This window comes from Carcharodon carcharias, chromosome 7 (genome assembly GCF_017639515.1).
Source record: "Carcharodon carcharias isolate sCarCar2 chromosome 7, sCarCar2.pri, whole genome shotgun sequence".
NCBI lineage: Eukaryota > Metazoa > Chordata > Chondrichthyes > Lamniformes > Lamnidae > Carcharodon > Carcharodon carcharias.
The window spans coordinates 16,595,199-16,618,804 of NC_054473.1; the positions used below are offsets into that span (position 1 = coordinate 16,595,199).

At 39.7% G+C, this 23,606-nt stretch overlaps 1 protein-coding gene across 3 annotated transcripts; it reads left to right on the top strand.

Annotated features, from left to right (window-relative positions):
• The first annotated feature begins 232 nt into the window (after nucleotides 1-232).
• wdr82 (WD repeat domain 82) lies at nucleotides 233-23,592 on the top strand. Of its 3 annotated transcripts, none has more exons than XM_041190997.1 (9): nucleotides 233-511; nucleotides 3,154-3,251; nucleotides 9,573-9,639; nucleotides 10,325-10,424; nucleotides 13,322-13,438; nucleotides 14,432-14,587; nucleotides 16,048-16,117; nucleotides 18,284-18,398; nucleotides 18,957-19,094. In XM_041190997.1, the coding sequence occupies exons 1-8, from the start codon at nucleotides 351-353 to the stop codon at nucleotides 18,364-18,366; spliced, it is 852 nt and encodes a 283-aa protein (XP_041046931.1). In that variant the 5' UTR covers nucleotides 233-350; the 3' UTR covers nucleotides 18,367-18,398; nucleotides 18,957-19,094. The 3 variants fall into 3 exon arrangements, with proteins under 3 accessions (XP_041046931.1, XP_041046929.1, XP_041046930.1); XM_041190995.1 differs by lacking the exon at nucleotides 18,284-18,398 and adding an exon at nucleotides 19,951-23,592 and having other exon boundaries at nucleotides 237-511; nucleotides 18,957-19,099; XM_041190996.1 differs by lacking the exons at nucleotides 233-511; nucleotides 18,284-18,398 and adding exons at nucleotides 574-935; nucleotides 19,951-23,592 and having other exon boundaries at nucleotides 18,957-19,099.
• The last annotated feature ends 14 nt before the right edge of the window (nucleotides 23,593-23,606 follow it).

A 23,606-nucleotide genomic window follows, 5' to 3' on the forward strand; every position in this document is an offset into this window, starting at 1 on the left:
GGACAGACGACGGGGCTGTGAGACCCTGCCCCCTCCGTCTCCCTGACAATCAGGAGCTTTAGTATTATGGGTAAAGGCGGGTTCGCGCCAACCGCGGCCCTGGATCCACAATGCCCCGCGGTGGTGGGGGGGTGGGGCGGAGGGGGGGAAAGTGATTCCAGCCTCTGAGCCCGGCCCGTGCTTCGCCGCCATTTTAACCGCTGCCACCGGCTGACCGCCTGCTTTTAACCATCGTGGGGAGGGGGGGTGGGGGAAAAGGGAGAAAAAGACAAAACGGAAGAGGTGCATCTCGCGGCATTTTAACCGTGCGGTTTTTTTCGTTTTCCCCACCACCCGGGCACGGAGAGGAGATGAAGTTGACGGATAACGTGCTGCGCAGCTTCCGAGTGGCCAAGGTATTCCGGGAGAACACGGACAAGATCAACTGCTTCGACTTCTCGCCCAACGGGGAGACGCTCATTTCCAGCAGCGACGACGACTCCATCGTCCTGTACGACTGCCAGGAGGGGAAGTGAGTGAAGTAGCCGCCTTTCCCCTCACCCTGCTTAAAAAAAGCCAGCCCGGGGGCGGCCAGGCCTGAGAGCCCCGGCCTCGATTTTCAGAAAGGTCCCCAATCGGCTCCCCGGGGCCGGCAGGAGGAGGAGGCCAGACCCATGCACTGGCGAGAAGAGATTGAAAGGCTGGAAAATAATCAGTTGCCTTCTCTTATTTAGCGATTTTTAAGAAGAGAACAGTCACACATTAACATAAGGGCGGGAAATAATGAACTGCAATATGATGTTTGAGGCCCAGGGGTCAAATATCACGTTTTCGTTCTTTCATCTCTTCTGACATGCAATAATGAAATTTGTTCGCGATCCTGGAAAGCTCGGGTGTAAAGTGCAGCTTGTGGTTGCAGGATTCCTTTCCCCAGTACTTCACTCTACAAGCAAGGGGTATACAATCTGGGAATCATTGTAAATTAAGCAGTTAAAGAGGTTAATATTTTACCTTGTTGGAGCACATGTACTAAACATCCTGTAGTTGAGGCAAACATATTGCGGACTTCACTCACTAAAGCGTCATCAGATTCAAGCAGAGCTAAAGGATGAGCACTTAAAAGGTTGATCAAAGGCTTGGACATAGAACTGGGACTCAAAGGGGGAGGGAGAAGTTTAGGGAGGGAATTTCAGAGCCTAGGGCTGAGATGGCTGAAGGCACAGTCCCCTGTGATGAAGGGAGTGGGATTTGTACAAGAAGTCAGTGTGGGAGGAATGCAGATCCTGGAGGGTTGTACAGCTGGAATGGATTATAGAGATGGAAGTGGCAAGGCCATAGAATGGTTACTGCACAGGAGGCCTTTGGATTAAAATGCATCTCCGTCATGTTATGTGCCACTCCCTTATAACCTTTTCCCTTGCCAATTTTCTCCTCATTGCACAGTTGTATTGTCACTAGGTGTTATTCTTGCTTAAACCTTGGCAGTAAGTGCTGGCAGGTTATTCCACAATTGCAGGGGGAACCACAGTTGAGCCTATTCTTCTTGCCCATTGTCACTACCTGCAGATTTCCAGTCTGTGTTACAGCTAATTCTGTAAAGCGGATGAGGTATCTCAAAATAAATGTTACTCCGACAGAGGGGGTCATAGAGTACTGAATTTAATCAGGATATCTGAGCTTGATTTTAAAATACGGTATTGACTTGGTTGATCCCCAAATAAGGTGGTGGGCTTCTGTCCTGCTTTCGCATCTTTTGTCATGGTGTGCAATTGGCCAGATGACACTGAGCGGTACTTTGCAATTTAGTTTTTTTTTACTGTGGTTTGCAATTTTCATTTGGTGCCTCCATTATCGCAAATAAGATTGGTCAGTAAGCCATAAGGTGTCACTGTAGAACCTACGGATAGTGCTCTTTAGTTGATTTATTTTCTTTTGCAGTTAAGAAAATGGTTGACTGCTTTAATAAAGGACACAACTGTATGGCCGTAGTTAAATTGGTGACATACAAATTTATACTTGGAACTTGGGAACATGTAATAATTAGTTGGATTGCATGTGGAGATGGTTTTGTTGATGTCCTTTCTGATATTTGGGCATGGCTGTCCAAAGGAGATATTATACCTAGTCTACAGTAATAGACTAGTCATTGTATGTGATACTTGATGTATGGACCATTGCTCCTGCACACAATTGAAGTTAAATTGAGTATCTTTTCTGATGAAACTCCTAAGGTATGTATTTACATTAATATCAAGTCTGTCAAATTTTCTTTCTCATTAATTCTGTTTACTGCCTCCCCCTTTCTAATTGATTGTTATATGTTTTTGTTATTTTTCTGCTTGTTTTGATATTTTTGCATTTATGTTTGAGGTAATGGAAGGGAACGCAGGCTGATGAACAGTATTGACAAGCAACGACATACCAGCTGACCTGGTCACTGGTCTTATACAGCACAGGGGTTTTCTGGACTCCCACACCCACCAGACACATCCCTGCACACAATGACAGCCTAAAGCGGGTTTCAATATCTGCACCTTTTGACTAAGAGGAGAGTATGGTACCACTGTGCCAAAGGCTCACCTCCATTATCCAGTAATATACAAAATTTTCCCCAAATTTTAATTTTAACGGAGGCTGGTACACTGATGATCTTGGGAGGGTTGTAGAAAGACAGATGGAAGAAACATAACTGGAAAGAGACTTACTTGGTTAGCTGGTTGGGGTGGGGAAGGGAAGAGAGAAAAAGAATGAAACCTTAATTGGAATGAATAGAGCCCCTTGTCTGGAGTGAGAGGGGCTATTTTGTGTGGATTGACAATGGAGAGGGAAAACCTTGTTTAGGACAAGAGATACTGTTGAGATAGGAAAGAGAAACCTTGCATGGAATGGAGGAGCACCTGGCTTGCTGGGAATAGGACGTCAGTTTCTATCTCATCTTAACTTGGCCTGTACGAACACCCTATCTTCTGATTCACTGTGATCGATACCTTGGAAGATCTGTCAGTGTTTTTATTGTGCAGACAACCCAGTGACGTGTCAAGTTCAATTGTTCAGTTTGAATCCTGACCAAAGGAGCAGCTGTTGAGAGAGAATTCTCAATTTGGTTTTTGGCCCTTTTTGGAATTTGTTTTTAAGCTTGCACTTAACTCAATGTAAATCTTTCTTATCTGTCAGACCAAAGAGAACACTGTACAGTAAGAAGTATGGGGTAGACCTGATCAGATACACACATGCAGCAAACACAGTGGTTTACAGCTCTAACAAAATCGATGGTAAGTTAGCTGCTGTCATACAAGTCTCTGGTGGTTTGGTTTCTCTTGCTGTAAGCTTCTTGATGAGTGGGGCATCAAATCAATTGCCATGGTATAAAGTTTGTATTTATCTGCTATAAATACATTAAATATGTTTAACAGAATTTATGTTTGCATGTTCAACTCAATCGTATTTTTAAAAAAAACTCTAGTCTTGTGATTTTGTTGCTTGAAAGCCTCACCAGCTCTAAACATGTTAAACAGTTCTGTTTTAATTTTCCCTTAATTTTGGGTGTTTTTATAGTTTTGTCGTCTCAGTAAGATTTATATTGAAACTTGTGCTTTGGACCAAATAGTCTAGTTAATGGAAGAAAACCATGCTTTTGCTTTTGTAAATCAATATGATCTTATTACTTTTGGACTAAATCAAATTATCCACTAAATTGAGTTTAATATATGAAACAAAATGCAAATTTGAAATGTGAATACTTCAATATATCTGCTGATCAGCTTTGAGGGGTAAGAAACTGTTGTAGTAAGAAATAAGGGGATGGGTACTGATGAATTTTTGGGCAAAGTGTTTTTTTCTCCCTCCCCCTCTGGAAAGTGTTGACTCCTGACTGGTTATGGTTTGAAGGGCGTGCAGTCAATCCTTTCACCCAAGAATGAATTTTTATGTAAGTCTTGTTACCAAGATATTTGACTTGCTTTGGTGGTGAGGGAGGGTTAGTGGGGTTGGGGTGATCACAGTTGCACCTGACCAGTTTAACTGTTTTGCTCCTTGCTTGCTAAACATGGACACTTCCAACAAGAGTGACTATGCCTTGGGAGTGCTTGAGTAGAAATGGAGCCAGGTTTTATTCTTGCTCCTCCTAGCCAGGCCTCCCACTTGGGTATGGCCGCCAATTGTACATCCTCATGTCTCACTGGTTGGGATTAGCTTCCTCAGCACAGACTGGGAACAGAATCACACACTTAGTGAAAGATTTTGTTCAAAATTTTGTTATAACCTTTGAAATGAAAGTTCTGAAAATAGGCAGAAAAATCATCAAGAGCCTAAATGTACAATTCTGTGTTTTTAGAGGGTGTAACTCACTTGCTCTGCTTCCACCTTTGTGTAAATTTCAAGTGTTATCAATTCTTGTTTTAATGAGGGGAAAAAAGATAAATCTAAAGATCATTTTGTTTTTCTTGGCATATTGTATATTTTTGTTCAACTGAGTTCTAATGGAACACTAAGTACTTATTCAGATGAGTTACTGAGCCTAACCATGTGAGAAACAGGAAGTCACTCATTGAAACTGAAGCACCTTGTGTGATTGGCAAGTAAATTATGTTGATTCCTTTTTGTCGTGCTGTTCTGTAGTGCAGCTCTTCTGAGGATAATGTGGTCTATAGGGAGTTGCTTGCAGTGGGAAGATACTTCCGCAAATCAGTAACATTTGTTATTAAAATAAATGTTCATGGCGTTTCAATTTATAGTACTGCAGCATCATGGTGCTTGGAATTGAATACAATTGGCCTTGGCAACACACTCTTAGCATTGATCATTGAAATTGTTCTGAAAGGTGAAATATACTTTTTGAACAATTGCTTTAAGTAATTTAGTTTTAATTATGTGAATGCCTGCCTTTCTTGCTCAAATTTTTCCAATAATAATTGCAGCATCAATGTACTAATAAGGGAGGCTGCATAGCAGTCTAGCCTTGTAGCAGCTCATGAATGATGAAACTGTTCTGCACTGTACCCCACATTTCTTTAGTGCTTGAAAATTAAAAATATCCAGCAAAAGTATTAATGGGCCATGTAATCTGTTTTATTTCTAATTTGTTCTTGCTTACTCCCAAACCAGTTCATCCCAGATAATTATTCATGGAGCAGATATATTTGCTAATTAATGTAAATGTGTGGCATTTTATTGGACAATCGAGTAGAATTTTATGTATTGTAGTTGAAATGCCCTGAAAAATGCATACAAAATACTCAGAAACCTGTAACGTACAGAAGCAACTCCAACACTGGCAGCTGCCCTACAAAGTGGAAAGTTGCCCAGATATGTCCTGTTCCCATAAAGCAGGACAAATCTAATCCAAACCCCGATAGCCTACTCTCAATCATCAGCAAAGTGATGAGTGGTGTCATCATCAGTGCTGTCAGGTAGCACTTACTCACCAATAACCTGTGCACTGTTGCTCAGTTTGGGTTCTCACTCCACTGTAGATCTCATACAGCCTTAGGCCAAACATGGACCAAAGAATTTGGAGTTGAGGCGAAAGTGCATTTGACGTCAAGACATCATTTGACCTAGTGTGGCATCTAGGGCTCCTAGTAAGATTGAAGTCAGTGTGAACCTTGGGGGATTCTCTTCACTGACTTGAGTCATACCTTGCACAAGCCAAAGGTAGGTGTGGCTATTGGAGACTAACCATCTTAAAGTTCCTCAGGATGGTGTCTGAGGCCCAACCATCTTCACTGTTTATCATTGACCTCATGATGGAAGGAAGGTCAGAAATGGGGATGTTTCCTGCTAAAGTATCCAGTATTGTTTGCAGCTTCTCAGATAATGAAGTAGCCTGTGCCCGCATGCAAAATGTAGCATGCATTCAGGCTTTGGCTGATAACTTGCAAGCAATATTTACCATGCAAGTACCAGGTAATGTTTATCTCCAGCAGATGAGCCGAACCACCTCCTCATGGCATTTAATGACATTGCTATGCTGGAATCTTCCACTATCAACATTCTGGTAGGGCACCATTGACCAGAAACTTAACTAGATTGGTCACATAGATACAATGGCTACCTTAAACCTTCATTCTCCACACCACCCAGTGCACAGTGGTTGTAATTTGTGCCATCTACAAGATGCGCAAGAGCAACTTGCTGATAGTTCTTTGACAACAGCACTTCCCAAACCTGCAGCTTCTGCCACCTAGAAGGGCAAGAGGAGCAGGCACATTGAAATGTTACCAATTGCAATTTCCCCTCCAAGTCAAGCACCATCCTGACTTGGAAAAGTATCATCATTCCTTCACTGTTGCTGGGTCAAAATCCTGGAACTCCCTAGCAGCACTGTTTACTCATAGACATTTACAGCACAGAAGGAGGCCATTCGTCCCACTGTGTTTGCACCGGTCAGCAAAGATCTGACTGCACTAATCCCATTTTCCAGCGCTTGGCCCATAGCCCCGGATGCTATGGGAACACAAGTGAATATCTAAATACAACTTAAGTGTTACGAGAGTTTCTGACTCAACCACCCTTTCAGGCAGTGAGTTCCAGACTCCCATCACCCATCTGCTTTACCTACACCAGATGGATTGCCGCAGTCAAGCAGATAGATCACCATCTCAGGGATAATTAGGATGGGCAATAAACGTTGGCCTTGGCAACTGTGCCCATATCCAGTGAATGAATAAAAAGTCTAAGGGACCAACATCAGTTGTCTTTTTTGGAAGTGTCCATTCATACAGGTATCAGTATATACATGTTCAAATGAGACATCATACCAAGTCCAGTTTAATAAGAAGATTTTCTGTCCGCTTCCTGTAAAAATCCCAATTAAATGTTAAAGTTATAGTGCAAATCTGTCTGTAGCTCAACACAAATTGGTAACTTGACTTAGATGCAATAATAGCTGATTTGTGACTTACAAATGATACCATGGTGTCACAAGAGCTACTCACCAGAGGCTCTGACCATAGTATGTTTGGTAGAAATGCTATGATTTATTCACCTGTATAAATTTACATGATTATTTGCATTGAACATAAACTTGTAACATTGAGAAAAATTATCACATTTTTAAAAATTCTGCTCATGGCTTGCTGTTTTAAAGCACTATATTTTGATATACAAATTAATTCACACCCTGCATCATGAATCGTGGGCTTTTGTATTTGGGACTTTCCCTTGTCAGCTTGCTGTAGGAAACTCAAAACCTGAGACTGATCCCTCTGGTGCACTATTTTGGAGAGTTACTAAAGTGTGTTATGGAAATAGGATTGTTGGAACTGGTTGGTGAATTAGATCTCCAGTTAATTTTTCTGGAACTTTAAATCTTAACACTGATTAATCCCAATCTTTTCTAGTGTCCTCTTTTCCTCTTGACACTGCAGGGGGAGACAGTGATGTAGTGGTAATGTTTCCGGACTAGTAATCTAGAGGCCTAGTATAATGCTCTGGGCTCATGGGTTCAAAGCAGTAGCTGAAATTTAAATTCAATTAATAAAAAATCTGGACTTGAAAGCTTGTCTCAGTAATGGTGACCATGAAACTATCATGGGCTGTCGTAGAAACCCATCTAGCACATTAATGTCCTTTAGGGAAGGAAACCTGCTGACCTTAACTGGTGTGGCCTATTTGTGACTCCAGGTTCACAGCAGTGTGGTTGACTCTCAACTGCTCTCTGAGATGGTCTAGCAAGCCACTCAGTTCAAAGGCAATTAACTATTCTCCACCAACCTTCAGGTTTCCTAAGTAATGAAAAGATTTCAAAAATATCAATTAGATGTTAGAATTGTAATATGCATTGCATATTTTTTGTTTGGAGTCTGGATCGCTTTTCCAGAAATTAATTTGTTGGAGCAATATCAGAGAAGTTATCAAAACTTTGCTCTGCCTTTGAAGTTGATAAACTTGGTTAATGAGCACAATTAAAACAACTTTGTGACGCATGAGCGTTATTGGGTTTATTTTTTGGAAATTAGCTAAGAAACCAGTTGAAACCGTTTTGTATTTGCAGTTCAGTGGTGGCATTCATGCCCTTGTCCCTGTACGATCAGCCAGTGCAAGCGACGCCCATATACCATTCTGCCTGTGCCCGTGCAGAGGTAGTTGTTTGTACAGTTTGAGGGTTTGTGACACCACCCGGTTGATGGAGATAACTGTACAAGCCACTGCCTTGCCCGGGCCAGTGACCGACATCACCCAGAAGGGACCAGGAGCTACTACTTGGATGAATCCACTATCTTCAAAAGATTAAAGAATTCACTCTTGATAAATGTTGTACAAAGTTATTTTTGGTTAGGAACTTGTTTGATTTAAGTTATAAATAAAAATGTTATTACAAAAAGTTGAGTATTTTAACACTTGGTGAATCATGTAAATCTGATTCCTTTATGAAGTTATGATTTAAAGCTTACAATTTGGGGCTCTATTTCCTGCAGAAACTTGTTCCAAAGAGTGTTCAGTTAACCATAGAACAAATAATTAATTGGCCTACCTCTTCATACTGGTGGTCAAACATAACTTGAGCCTTCAAAACATGGTATCTCAATTCGGGTGGTTCATGATTCTTAAGACATGCATTTGACTGCAACTCAAAATGCCTCCAGAAAAGGAGATCGATTTATGAAAGCTGAGACTTCCGACTGGATGGCCCTGTTCTTTGGATCTGATGTTTTACGTGCTAACCCTGTCAAATGTACAGTTGTAAATGGAAATCGGAGACCTTCTGTCAACTGCCATCCAAATGTAAACAAAAAAGTCCACACTTTATAGGGCCCAGGAAAAGGCCACAGAGTCCGGAAACTCCGAAGTAGCAACCTTGACTCTTCAAGGTCCAGTGTGTCTTTTCATTTGCCAACCTAACCAGTCACTGCACTGCAAAAAGTAATTGTGTGAAGCACTTTGGATATTTTGACATGCTGCTGTATAAATACACTGATGAATACCCCAAAATAATGATGAATGCCCAGTAACTTTTTGCTCCAATTGGTTGCAGTGATTGACTTGAAAAGGCCTGACTAGGCCAACTGTTTCACAAAGACCAAATCGCGTTCTGCAAATAAACTCCCACTTTGCCTAATATAACCTTCACCACCACTTATATATTAAATGCTGCCTGTGGGATCAAATAGCATTGTCAACTGAGGTAGCCAGGCATAATTGTGAAACCAGATCTACTCTTCAATCACAGCCTTTGTGTCTTGTGTCAATATATTCCAGTATCACAGCCAAAGACAACTTGGAAAGCTACAAGGCGATCCAGGAATGAAACTTGGAATGCGAGACAATGGAGGAAGAATGGCAAGCAGGATAGAGTCATGCCTTTGTAGCCACAACTCCGCAAAATGTGCAAGAGCCAAATAAGTTTGTGCATAGCACCACTCCATTGAAGCCCCTGCCTCTGCTGAATCCCTCATGTACCAATGGATAAGCCTGAGAGTAAACTGCGTTCTATCGTTCCATGATGCAAGGCATCAAACAAATGAATGCTGTGCTCTCTCTTGAATGTAAAAAGTTTGTAAATTTCTTTATGAAGCATAAAAATGCAGGAGCTAGAATATGAAGCAAATGTTTTTTCTTTTCAATTATATACATCCTATCTTGTTTCTTTTTAGATACCATCCGGTACTTGTCACTTCATGACAACAAATACATTAGATACTTCCATGGTCACAGCAAGAGGTAAGTGAAATATCTGTATTTATTAGATAAGCCTTTAACCTAAACAGAGCTATGTGCTTCACTTCAGTAGTGATCTAATCAAATATGTTCTGGGCTGAATGTGTGTGCATAACGTAATAAGGAAATTAAATCCCCCTTTAGAGCTCTGATTGTCCTTCACAAACCATGATAGTAAATGAACAAGCCCCAAAACATGCTTAGGTTGGACTTTACAGCAAAAGCATTTCATGTTAAATGTATAGGATGTCTTTTTGTGTCTCCTTTAGGTGGGGAGTTATTTTTTTTCAAAAGTTCTGACAGCCTTTAGATACTTTGCCTGTTCTTTATTTGAGAGCCTGGATGCTCAGTTTTAGCAACAGCGTTTGACCATGGAACCATCGCTGCCAAGCTGGATCCCATCCTCACTTCTTATCTAATCATGTATATTTCCCATTAGTGGTTATTGGATACCAATGTGGATTGATAGTGTCCAGCTTACACCAAAGTAATGGTTCCCCACCAATGTGTCGACTGCTACAGAATCCTTTTGATGTCAGTGAAGTGTTTGCCCCCTTCCCCACTGTTCATAGCCAATACTTTAAGATATGTTTCGCAATTAAGCAAATGTTACATTGCATAGTATTGAGGCGTGGAAAATTGTTCAGAAGTTCCTAATGTTGTGCTTGTTTTCTTTTGCATACTTTAGAGTTGTAGCATTATGTATGTCTCCTGTGGATGACACCTTCATGTCCAGTTCCTTGGATAAAACCATCAGACTGTGGGACCTCAGATCACCCAATTGTCAAGTATGTTTTGCTTGTTACCTATCTAAATGACTCAAGCAATAGCTGTCAGCTTTAGGGTGGGAAGAAAGTAGTAATTATGAATTTATAGTGTCAGCTTGGATCTGGATTTTTGTCTGAGTCAGGAGATAATTGGTTCAAAATTTGTTACAGATTTGAGCACATAATCTAAGCTGACATTTGACTGCAGTGCTGTCTTTTAGGCTGATGCTTTTAAAACCATGCCTCAAGACTGTTCAGATAGTTTGAGGTTCCGTGGCACTATATGAAGAGTTTTTTCATCAGTTGAGTACTGAGAATTTGAGTATTGCTGAAAAAAGTCATATTGTCGAGGTTTTCGTCTTGCACTCATCAGGACAATTCACAAGAATGCCAAATGTAAAGGGAACAACAATTTATACTTCATGGGAAGAGAATGTTGATTGTTAGGCAAGTAGACTCTGGTAGAGGTGTTGCTGTGGAGAATGCACCAGTTAACCGATGACTGACTGTTAACTGCCAAATTTTGTTTAAATTCAAACCGGGCAGGTTGACTCTAGTCAAGGCGTTAGCCTGGAGAATGATTTTGCTTAGTTGAAACAGGCACAATATGTGTACTGGTTCTTCCTGTCTGCAAAGAACAAGGCCCTGGGTATTAATATTTGTAGCTTCCAGCATGCATAAATGTGCCATGCTGTGAGCCTGACTAATAATCTTGAATTGCTGGTCAGCATAATTCTTAGCACACACTGGATTGTTTAGCAAATGTTGTTCAGTTGAAGAATCACATCTAATGTTGGGCACTGTTTTAAGTTTTGCAAGCACAGGCTAGTTGGATGCTGTCGCTCCCTTGTGAACAGCTGAAGGGACACACTGTTTGATACGATTTTGCCTGTCTTTGGGATGCACCGCCTAGCATACCTAGCATCACACCAGCATTCATATATCACACTACTTATTTGTGTGATAGGCAGAATGTCTTTTTTGACTTGATGGCAGCATCCTGTTAGCTGTGAACACCACTCGTTGCTACTGCATAGTAGCAGCGTGAAATGTACCTCCCAAAGACTGGCAGATCGTAATAAACGACATGCCCCTTCTGCTGTTTTCAGCAGACAAGGTATCAACCGTACCCTACCAGCCCGTGCTTGCAAAATGCAGAATAGTGTCCACCATTAGATGTGATTTCATAACTAGACAACGTTTACTAAACAATCCTGAGCATGCTAAGAATTACACTGACAACCAATTTAAGATTATCAGTCAGGCTTGCAGTGTGGCACACTTGCATGCTAGTGTGGCGTGCTGGAAGTACGGGGCCCTGTTCTTTGCAGACAGAAAGAACATTACACAATTGTCTGTTCAACTAAACAAAATAGGTGACAGCCATTCTCTGGTTCATTCCCCAGTGTGATGCCTTGACTAATCGGTCAACCAGCTTGGTTTGATGATTAGAATTTGACCTTGCCCTAATAAAAGATGAAAGTAGATTACACAGCAGCAATATAAGATTAATTGATATGCTACATTTATTATGATATTGAAGTGATGCATTGTGTGAGAGCACAGTAACTGAATATTGTTTTCCAGGCATAGCAAGAAAGCCCTTAACAATTGAAAACAATGTAAAAACTGAAAGATCTCCAGAATCCCCCACTCCTTAAACCTTCCTGTTAATCAGGGTTGTCCCAATAGAGAAAGAAATAGTTGAAGTTGGATTATAATATGTTTTGTTCAACCAGAACACATACTAGGACAATATCTTCAATTAGAATGCAAAATGATACTAACATTGTTCCTGTCATCTTCATTGAAAGCACCTTGCATTGGTAGATCAAAGAAACTATTTGAACCCGTACAATAATAATTGCAGTTTCTGGTATTAATATAGAAAAAAAGGAATTTACTGTAACTTTTTTAAAAAGCTAACACACCTTTGTGTCTCAGATACATTAATCCCAATTGAATCCAAACATACGAAAATGACAAGCCGAGAAAGACAGTTTGGTCCATTAAGCCTGCCCATGGAGCCATGATGCTTGAAACATCATAACCAAATATTCCCTACCAGCAGTCATGTAATTTCCTGGATTCAGCCATCAGTGCCATGGCATGCAACCTCTTCATGTGGAAACCTACAATTTAAATACACGATTAGCTACAGCCCCTGAGTTTCAGCAGGCTTTCAGTCCCTGTGACTGCAAAGGGTTGGGTTATGCACAATCCCACTGTAGCAGTAGACAAGTTTTTCTCAAGTTAGTCCCTTTACAGCTAATGGGACAGTGCTATAAAGACTTGAGCAGAACCTTTGTTACTGTGCGATGCCATGTTCACTAGATGATGATCTAATGTTGTGAGACAAATTTCTGAATGTGTGTAATGCCAAGAGAAGATCATCTGGTGGTATGAAAATCTCACATGCCTGTTGTAGCGCCTGAATTGGCAACAATACTGATTTTAACTTTGCTTATTCCTTCCCATAATTTTTACAACAATGGGGAATCTTGAATCGGTCCATGGGGATAAAATATCCGTTTTACCAAATGTATTTTGCTTGTAAGAGAAAATTAATTTATTTAAATTAAATTGTACTGAATAGTCTGGTTGTGTTTGCACCCTGGCAGTTCTGCCAAAAGCAGTACTGCATTGGGAGAGGTAACAAGCAGAAGACAGCTGCTTTTTCAACCAAGTGAAGAATCGCCTGGAGCACCCCACTGCTCCCAGTGCCTGCTTTCAGAACAGAGGCCTGGCAGCTGATCAACTCTCTTGACGTGTGAAAACAGATTTTAAAAATTAGAATGGGGAAGATGACAAAATAGACGTATAATGGGAGGAATAAAGCACAGCACTCGGACATAATTTTTCACTTTTAATCTTGTTACCTGCTGGTACTCATTTTCTTCTTTTTATCATTTGGCTAGGGCTTAATGCATCTTCAGGGGAGGCCAACATGTTCTTTTGATCCTGAGGGACTTATATTTGCGGCTGGCGTGAATTCTGAAATAATTAAACTTTATGATCTACGGTCATTCGACAAGGTACAGTCCTCTTAACCAAATCAGTTAACTTGCTTTTGAGTTCCAGCAATTCCTCTGGTGCAGCACCTTCCAAGAGTGTTAAGTTCAAATGTATGTGACCAGTTTTAATGTACAGGCAGATAATGCATTGTATGTTACTGATTACGTTTAGAGAATTCAAGTTGCCTCAATCTACCCTTGTACTAGTTCTTGTAATATACTTGGCACCATTTTGGAAGCAAGTTGCTGATGTGTGACTTGACTAGGAAATGATTTGTGAGCGGGCAGAAAATAATGGGCAGGATCATTGTTGTCTAACATCTTCTATCAAAGTTACACATCTATCTTTGAGAAGTGTGTAGCAGATGACTGCTTTGAAGAAAGTGTGTCTTGAGTTGAGTGTGTATACAGCTGATCTACATTCAGGCTCTAGTTGGCAGTAGACATACATTCCAGTCCTCTCTTGAGAAATCCAGTTAACTTCCACTCAGCATCTCTCTGAGCCATGTAGAAAGGCATCATGTTACTACTGAAGTCCTGTATCATTTAAAAATTAAGGTACTACTTTGTATTCCGTCTGGTCATTGATGTAGAAACTACATCTTAGTTCCTCCTACAAAAGGTGCCATCCTTTTAATTACATTGGCTATGTTATATTGTCACTGACTTGAGGAACTTAACTGGCAGCAGATTATTGGTGCGTTAGGTTTGCAGTTGTGGGACGTGGAGCTGCACCAATTATTACATCATGGTGTCCAAAGTGTTTAGAGTGGGAGAGGGTGATGATGAACTGATACAACATGCTACTCCATGGGTGGAAGAAAGACTACTGCCGAGTCACTGACAAAACAGCTTAGGCAGAGCCTTGGGAATTAAGTGTCCCTTACTCAAGCAGACAGGGAGAGGGGTGAATGTGAACTTGGGAGTTAGATTAAATAATATGTGAAGTTTGTTATCTAGTAAGATTTAAGATTAAGCTAGAAAGTGAAAGGATTTTCCAACTTATTTTGTTAGGGACCTTTTGCCACTTTTAAGATGCAGTATGAGCGGACCTGTGAGTGGACAGGATTGAAATTCAGCAATGATGGAAAACTGATGCTGGTGTCTACCAATGGTGGCATGGTCAGACTCATTGATGCATTTAAAGGAGCAGTACTGCAAACATTTGGGGTAGGTGGAATTCTTCTTATGAACAGACAGTAAAGTTTTTGCTTTGTTAATTTTTTTAAAAAGGCATTTGGCAAAATATGAAATGCATACCAATAGCAGACCTTTAGAACCTAAGAAATTTGCAACGCAGTGAGGAAGCCCAACATATCTGTGCCACCAGTTTGCTATAGCAGCCTCACTGCTTTGTTCTTTCCCCATATTCCCAAATCTTCCCCTGCTTTAAATATTTACCTATATTCCCCGAAAGGATGAAATGGTACTTGCCTAAATCTTATGGCAAAGCATTCCTTGCTCCAAGAATTTGGCATAAAGAAATTTCTCCTACTGGTAGCTACTTGTCACCTACCTCCCAAACAGAGGAAATAGTCTTTGTCTTTTCACCATATAAAAGCGCTGCATAATTTTTTTTAATTGCATAAAAATTTCCTCTGGACTCCCTCTGTTCCAGGAAACATAATCCCAGTATCTCGAATCATTGTCACCTTGGCATCACCTAACAGATCTACTGTGCACTCTTAACCTTACCTATTTTATAAAACCCAAATTAATATTGGCTTTTTCTTTCACAGCTCTGCTTGTACTTTCAGCGACTTGTGCACTTGAACACCAACATTTCTGCTCAGCCACACCTCAGCATTTTCCCCCCAAGTGTATAATCCAGTTTGTTGTTTTTGCTGAAATGCATTACCTCACATTTGTTCACATCAAATGGTATCTCTCACTTCTCTACCCATTGTACTACCCTGTCTGTTCTCTAAGCATTTTACATTCCTCCTTGCTCCCGTAATGTTGTATTATCAGCGAATTTCAAATTGTGCTCTTCATGGCAAGTCTACATCTTCTGTATGTACCAAAAATCAGTGGACCCAGCGCATTGCTTCCAGATCATTCTCAACTTGAGCAAAGTCCATTAAACCTTACCCTCCATTCCTTATCTGTTGGTGCTGCTACAATTCTTTCATACCAGAAACTGGACTTTTTGTAACAAGCCTCCTGTGAGGCAGTTTTCAAATTAGATGCTTCTTAATAAAAATGTATAAAAGCACTATACGTATAACAAATCTTTAGCTGTTCCTATTGATCTGTGCATTTCTAAATGCTCACCAGCTTTATTTTTAATTATGTTTTTGAGTATTTTACCATAACTACCGTTAGCCCAATGTGTCCTTTAGTTACCCAGGTTGTTGTTCTTTTCCCTTCTTGGAGCATAACAAGAATTCCAATAATATTTGTTGATATGGACGTGTGAAAACAGCATAGTGACTCATTCACTTTTTATTGCCTCTACTTGCAGTTGCAAGAGGTGGGAAAAAATGTTTTCTATTAAGTGGCACAGCAAAGTGTATCCTAACACAAGATGCTGCTCTGAAGAGAATTGTACTAGGTTAAAAGTAAATACTCTGCTTTCATGTCTCAGTTGGCAGAATGATGACTTTATGCTATCTTGTTTGATGTTTTAGGGATATAACAACAACAAAGGTATTAGTTTGGAAGCATCATTCACACCAGATTCTCAGTTTGTGATGATAGGTAAGTCTGAGAATGCCAGTTCAAGCAGTTTGGTTACGTATTTACCTAATATTTATTTATTTATATTGGGACTTTGATATTTTGTTAAACTAGGTAAAGCTTTTTTTTTTTGGAAAATTTTTAATCCTTTCTTCCCTCCAAAACTAAATTATATTGTGTGCCCGTTGAATTTCTCTAGAGTAGAGTTGCAAAGCCTACTTAATCAAATGAAACAGGATCCCCTCATGAACATTTGCTAATTTATTTTATAGGCAACAGCCTATGGGTGTTTTAGCTGAATGAGCATCCAGCCTTGTGACATGGTTGGGAGGTAGAAGACAAAGTAGGGCTAAACAATTACAGTCAGATTGGGATGTGATGGGTGGCGTCTCTCTGGGACCAGTACGGGGGCCTCATCTTTTCACCATATATATCAATGGCTTGTGAAGGGATGGTGTTGTATATCAAAGTTTGCGATGGCACTGTTAAGAGGCATAGTATATTACAATGTTTGCATAAAGTTGATTTGTATTTCCTTGAGTTTAGGTGGTTGAGGGGTAATCTAGTTGAGTTAAAAATGATAAATAGATTTGATAGGCTAGACACAGGTAAGCTATGTTCTCTGGTGTGGAAATCCAAAACAAGGAGGCGCAGTATTAAAACGATGCAGGAGTCAAATCAGAAAGCACGGGGGAATTCACTGAAGGAGCTGAATGGCCTATTTCTGTTCGGGTGTTCCTAAAACTCTGCTCAAATGCTGCTCTTGTGGTATGTTTGTGCCACAGCTGCTTGCTGTTATGATTGCTATTTAGTAACCACTTCTATAAATGTGCTTGCAAATTTGAGTGACAATCTGTTGGACTGCAGTGGCCCCACTCCCCTTTCTTCAAATGTCTGAATAGCACATGTGTGTTGTGTTCTGCCTTGTATTATGACTGCAGCCCATGTTGTTTGCTGAGCGAGCCAAATATCAGAGGGAAGCTCGTCTTACTGATCATAACCCTTTATTATTTTTAAAATGAGTGGAGAACTACTGATCCCAGAAGCATAGAATCTCAGTAACACTTTTAGGATTTTAAAATTAAAAGATTTATTAACAAGAAGGGAAAAAAAACTTAAGCACACAAGATTAAAATTACAGTTAAAAAGCCTTCCAAAACATTCCCCAAAGAAAACCCACTTGGTCAGAACACACAAGTTTATTTATTTAGCCACAGCTCCCTTATAGATTTTAACCATAAAATCCAGTAATATTACCCAAGGCAAAAACTACTGTTACTTTAGTAAAGCATACCACATGACCTCTTGCTCTCTTCCACACTGCTGTGGGAGCTCATGAAGATTCAGAAACAGACTACTTTCTGAAAGCAAACACTTTTCTGGCTTGAAACGGGATGACACTTTCATATTCACAAATGGTCTCAGGACATCTCCCCCACACAGCCAACTACAAACCATCTCAGCATCTTTCCTTAAATTCCTCTTTTCCCTTTCGTCTTAGACTCCATTGTTCTAAGCACCTCTTTGAACTCAACTTGTCCAAAATATAAGAATCATTCTTGTTTTCCTATTGCCTCCACTTTCTGGTCAAATAAAATTTAATAACCTTCCCCTGTTTACTTATGAAACCTTTGTACCTTGTTAAAGACGCTTGTTAGCTCTAACCTACACATTGAAATTTAACAGCTGAAAAGTTAAGTCCCTACCCCTCACCCAATGCAAATTTAAAACCCAACCTATTTACTCAGACATTCAACTTCACCATAGCCTCTCATTACAAATGCATGCACCTAGCACCTTTACCTTTCATCTCTCAGTTCCCACAGGCAAGCTGTCTCTATGAACCTTCCATGGACACACAGCCTTCTTTACAGAATGACACCACAGTCCCAAAAATATATTTTTAAAAATCCATCTTCACACTAGCACAGGTGAAATCACTACTGAGGCAAGGTACAAAAGGCTAGCAAGTGCATGTGGTACTGGCAACAGCTTGACTTGCAAGAGGAAGTTGATAGAACGCTGGGGGTGAAGTGTTATTGCGTCTCTGTGGCAATAATCTTTCTTCACGTAACAAAATTACATTGATAGACTTGGGAGATGTTTCCATTCTCTTTCAAATGACTATGAACCTTGAACCATTGACATTTTGACCCACCCAACTACTTTTTGTCTATTTGCACTCAGACCTCTATGTATCATCTGTAACTGACATCACTTCCTCCTGGTGGCACCATTCAGTTTGGCTCACTGTCTGGGACAGAGTGTAGATGTCAGCATGCGTTCCATCTGCAGCAGTGTGGTAATTTAGAACTTCGGTGTAATGCCATTGGCCTTATTTTCTTGAAATGAAAATGGTTTTGTTCAAAGTTACATAAATTAAGTTCTTTGTCCTAGAGGTTCCAATAACATGGAGTCGAATTGATTTTCTTCACTGTTTTATGTTGTTTAGGGGAAGGATGAAAGGGGCAACTCAAAACTATTGTTCCTTTTCACAGTGGTGAAGCTGGCCTCATCCTTGGGTCACCATTGTGGTTTATTAAATGTATTTGAAGGTAATGGGCTCTTTCTATTGCCTTTTTCGTGGGGGCGGCACCAGAGTCCTCCATGCAAGTCTGTTGTATAATGGCACTATTGATGGCGAATTGCACACCGCAATCCAGTTATCTCTTGCTGTTGAGTGTTTAACAGAACTCAATTTTTCTCCAAACCTTTCTTGATTAAACATAAAATTTGGGAGATTTTTTGTTTAGAATTTAAGTAAAAATTTTGGTTTATTAAATTTTCCTCTCCTATCAGTTTGAAATTAATGAAACAGGCTGTGTGCAAGAGTGTAACTTAATGTGTTTTGGTTTTGCAGGATCGGAGGATGGTAAAGTTCATGTGTGGAATGCGGAAAGTGGGTTAAAGGTGGCTGTTTTGGATGGGAAACATACAGGTCCAGTCTCTTGCCTTCAGTTTAATCCCAAGTTTATGACGTTTGCCAGTGCATGCTCTAACATGGTAAGCATGCACAGCTATTTGTTGGAAAAAATTAGGTTGCCTCAACTGGTATGCATTTTTATGATTAGCATGATCCATGTATTTATAGTTTCTCAATTGATGACCCATCAGCAACTCAACAATTATACCTGGAATCTTCCTGGTCTGTAAATTAGTTTGATACTGGGGAGTGCATTTGCTGAATTGGCCAGGTGACAAATCAGCACAAGAAAAGAGCTCTTTCCCATGTTTTCCCTATAGCTTTTAGTGTTGTCAACCACAGAAAATTTTAATGAACAGCCTGCCCTGCAACCATCAGTAAATTTGCAATTTAACAGTAATTATGTATCATTATATGCATACTTTATTTTCTTGCTGCTGTTTGCTCGAGGGAAAGTCAGTTTGCAAACAATATGATTGATCCTATCCAAGTTAACTACTTTTATGTAATAAACCCCGTGCACTGCGTTTTTTTGATTGATTTGGAAAATTGGTTCTCATTCTAGGGGATCCTACCCTAGAAACCCCATAAGGAGATTCCTGTCTTTAACCTTCTGTTTTATTGTTCAGTGGCTTCCTGGTACTTTTTCTGTTGTACGCTAAACTAATTTTTTGCCTGATAGCATATTCTTTACCTTTCCATTATAAGGCAGTCTTCCAGAAGTTTGAATAAGGGGCCTGGTTGTATCAATATTTGCTGGGAACCTAGAGACAAAGTTTGCAAATCCCTGACATAGATCCTGCAGGTAGCATTGTTTGGCTTAGAATTAGACTGTAGACCAGTGCTTTTGTTCACCCTGGTGTAAAATTGTACATCCTGGTGTTTTAGTCATTTGGAATGTCTCTAGTAAGTGTTTTAATTTTTTTCACAGGCATTTTGGTTACCTACAATTGATGACTGAAGAAAAAGAATTGGGATCATTTTTAATGGACTGAGTAATCAGTAATGTACTGAATGCAGAAAGTTGGACGTCCAGGCTTTTCTGGGTCTCTTTCTACAGAGATTGATTTGAACTTGATTACAGGCTGACGAGTCAAATCTTTATGCATGGGCATCATCGGCCGTGATGATGGTTACAGATATTTTCTGTGGAAATTCTCATAGAGGAAGTAAAAGTAAAGACGGTCCTTTTTTTGGCCCACCCTTCCTACTCATCACACGGGCTTCAGATTTTGGACTCATCCCTCCAACACAATTTTTCTCTTGGGCATGTGCCAAATCCATTTGAAACTCTTGTTGACACTGTCAATTGAATGTGCTGGGATTTCTTTTCGGTGGGACCTGGCAAGTTGTCCAAGAATATGAACGCAGTGCTAACCATGAGATATTGGGGGCCAGTGTGGCTGTGATTTCATTTTATATCCCAGCCAGAAATTATGCTAGTTACTGGGTTTGTAAAAACTGAAGATCCAATTCAGTGGTTTCATTGTGATGGATGTCAACTCTTGAAGAAAGTCTCCTTGATTTGATCAAATGGGTGGCTTTACAAAAGAACTGAGCAATAAAACTGAAAATGCTGGAAAACATTCAGCTGGGCCAGGCAACAACTGTGGAGAGAGAAACAGGCACATTTCAGGTCACAGACTTTTCTTCAAAACTGTCATCAACCTGAAACGTTAACTCTGTCTCACTCTATAGTTTTCCAGAGATTTCCAGCATCTGCATTATTGTACTTTTGAGAATTGAGCTGATTGATTTACTGTGGTAATCAAAACCACTTTCTTTCACTTGCTTGAGTCTTGACCAGAAATATATCCCTGTTACTATATTGTATATTTGTACAGTTCAAAACCTGATTTCAATTCAGAACTAAGTTTACTTTCTTCAAAATGTTCTTGAGATATACTTTGTAAATATAATGGGATGATTCAGGTTTTTGCATTTTCTTTCAGTATTCTGACAAGGTATCTGAATTTGCCAAGTTCTGAAATCACACCAAATACACTCGCTTGTAGAATTTGAAATGTTTCTTTTTGTTTCTGCGCCCCCCCCCCGCCCCGCTCTTTCTCCATCACCATTTTGGTATAAAATTGTTCTACAATTTTTAAAAAAAACTCCAGAAAATGTGTTGTGGTGAGATGTCTTCTGCAGCTTAGATTAAGTCCACTTCTATAGTTTAGGTGTTTTGATGTGCCAAAGATACACTTCTGCCACAACCAGTGAAGTATTGTTTACTATGCAAAAGCTGAGAATCCCTAATTAAATAGTCGAAACAACCGGTCCCCAAGAAGATAGAATTTTTTTTTTAGATGGAGGTTAAAACAGAATAAATTTCAACTTTCATCTTTTTCAAAGTGCCCCTCCCTGCGAGGCTTTTACTCATCCAGGAAAATTTTGAATGGCCTGATAAATAGTGCACTGAAGTTCTGATGCTGCAGTTGGGATCAGGATCTCAAATATAAAATACCATTCATATTTAATTCTTCTAAGAGTAAAGTGAGTGAGGGAAGAAAAAAGCTTCCCATTTGGTTAAACCTCTTGGCAAGTTGATCAAGAAATGATGTTGGCAGCTCCACAGAAATGTTAATGGGCTGGGGAATTACAGCTTCCTGATCGACTGCACAGGATTTGGTGTGGGTTTTTTTTTGTGTGGGGATTGGGAAATGATCAATTTATGAAGAGAATTGTTTGCGGGGTTATTTACAAAATACAATTTTACCTCCAGTAATTATAAAAAAAGATGCAACATTTACTATTCCCCTTCACAAGCATAGATGCTGCACCTAAATTATTCCTGTTGTTTTCAAATTACACTATCAATTTTCAATTTCTCAGTTTCAAGTGAGCGCCTCAATATTGACCATTGGTCCTGATGGAAACCTATAGTAAAGAATTAGACTTTTAGGTGCAAAAATCACCACCTGTCCTTTGTGGAGTGAGCTTTTATTTTGAGAGTTATGGACTGTAACACAATCTTGTGTCTAGCATAGAATCGTGTTGACAAAGTTCTTGAACATAACACTTGAGTTGTGATGTTTCCTGAGCACACATAAATACAGAAATTCTGTCCAGGCAGAAAAGAAATATTGTGGACAGGGTATATTTAAAAGAAACCAGTAATTTGTGAAGTCTGGAGATATTTTTCATTTATCAAAGTAATTCATGGATAGTTAGTACTTCAGGATACACCTGAAACACTAACCTGCTGCTCACCCAACTGTGCTTTACCACTGTTCAGTTTTCCAGCATTTGCGAGATTCTTTTTAACTTTGCTTCTTTGTGGGTAGATGTTCTGCTGATGTGATGTAGTGAAATTGACTTTTTCTTTTGTGCATCCTTGGTTTCTTCAAAAATTTTAAGTTATGCTTTATTCAGTAGTTTATGGACTTTTTTATGTTTAAAGAAATAACAGTCTGCCTTCTCTTCCCTATCTCCTCCAAGACACAGTAAAGCACAAATGGCTTTAGGCAAAGCTAGCTGAACCACAGCCTTGACCAACAAGCAAGTGCATACTATGCAATTGCTCTAAGTTAAATATTATACCAATAGTATTGAAATTCATGTTGGTCTGGGCAGCTGAGGCAGATATAGAATCTACAAAGATATTTAGAAAATATCTTCCTGACTTGACTCCTGAGAACATTCTGACACGTATTCTGCTCGCAAACTGCAGCATCCGCTATTGAGCTTTTGGGTCACACAATAGCCAGAGTGGCAGTTAATCATGTACAACATCATGACCATAACCCCTGAAATAGATTAGGAATCTCTTATGGAACATTCTTTATATCATTAATATTAAATAATTGAGGCATATCATGTAAGTTCTAATGTGCAGCTGTCCTTGGGGCTCAGCGCTGCCTGAAAAGCAGGATTTGATTTCTGGCACATTAAATATATTTCACATGTCCTTGCAATAAATTATATTTAATGTATATAGTACCTATAGTAATTAAATGAAGGTCAGTGTTAATGTGTGATATTTAATCTCGGGTCATTTCAGAGCTAATTGTATCTCCATAAATACTGTACCCAGAAAGCTTCTATAGTTTACTTTCAGTAGCAGCCTTATTATTTTGTATACCTGTGGTATATTTAACATTTTATATGATTCCATATGAACAACAGTGTATATTTTTTAAGGAACAAAGACCAGGCAGCAGTGCATTGTGCCATTGAGAATGTGAGGATGTAGTTTTGTGTTGGTAAAGGATCTGGTGCTTCTCCATATGCGTCAAAGAAATATTGGCAGACATATCTTCCTCGCATCTTCCTGTCAAGTTCTTGGCATTGGGTCTCTTTCCACACTCGGCTCTGAGAGTATCTACCAGAGGGGAGATTCAAAGAGAGGCAAAGCCTTTTAATTTTTTTTAAACGTGAGATTTTTAAACTGACTCTTGTAACTTGTTCTTGAATATGGTGAAGATGTCCTTTGTTAACTATAAAAAGCTGTTGTATTGCAAAATTTTGTATAGAGCTGTTGCGTATTGCTCGTGTATAGGTGAGAAAAGACTTGCTTGGAAATTCTCTGTAAGCTGTGGTAAAATTAAATTGTTGACATTTATTTCATAAATACAGGTGTGATCT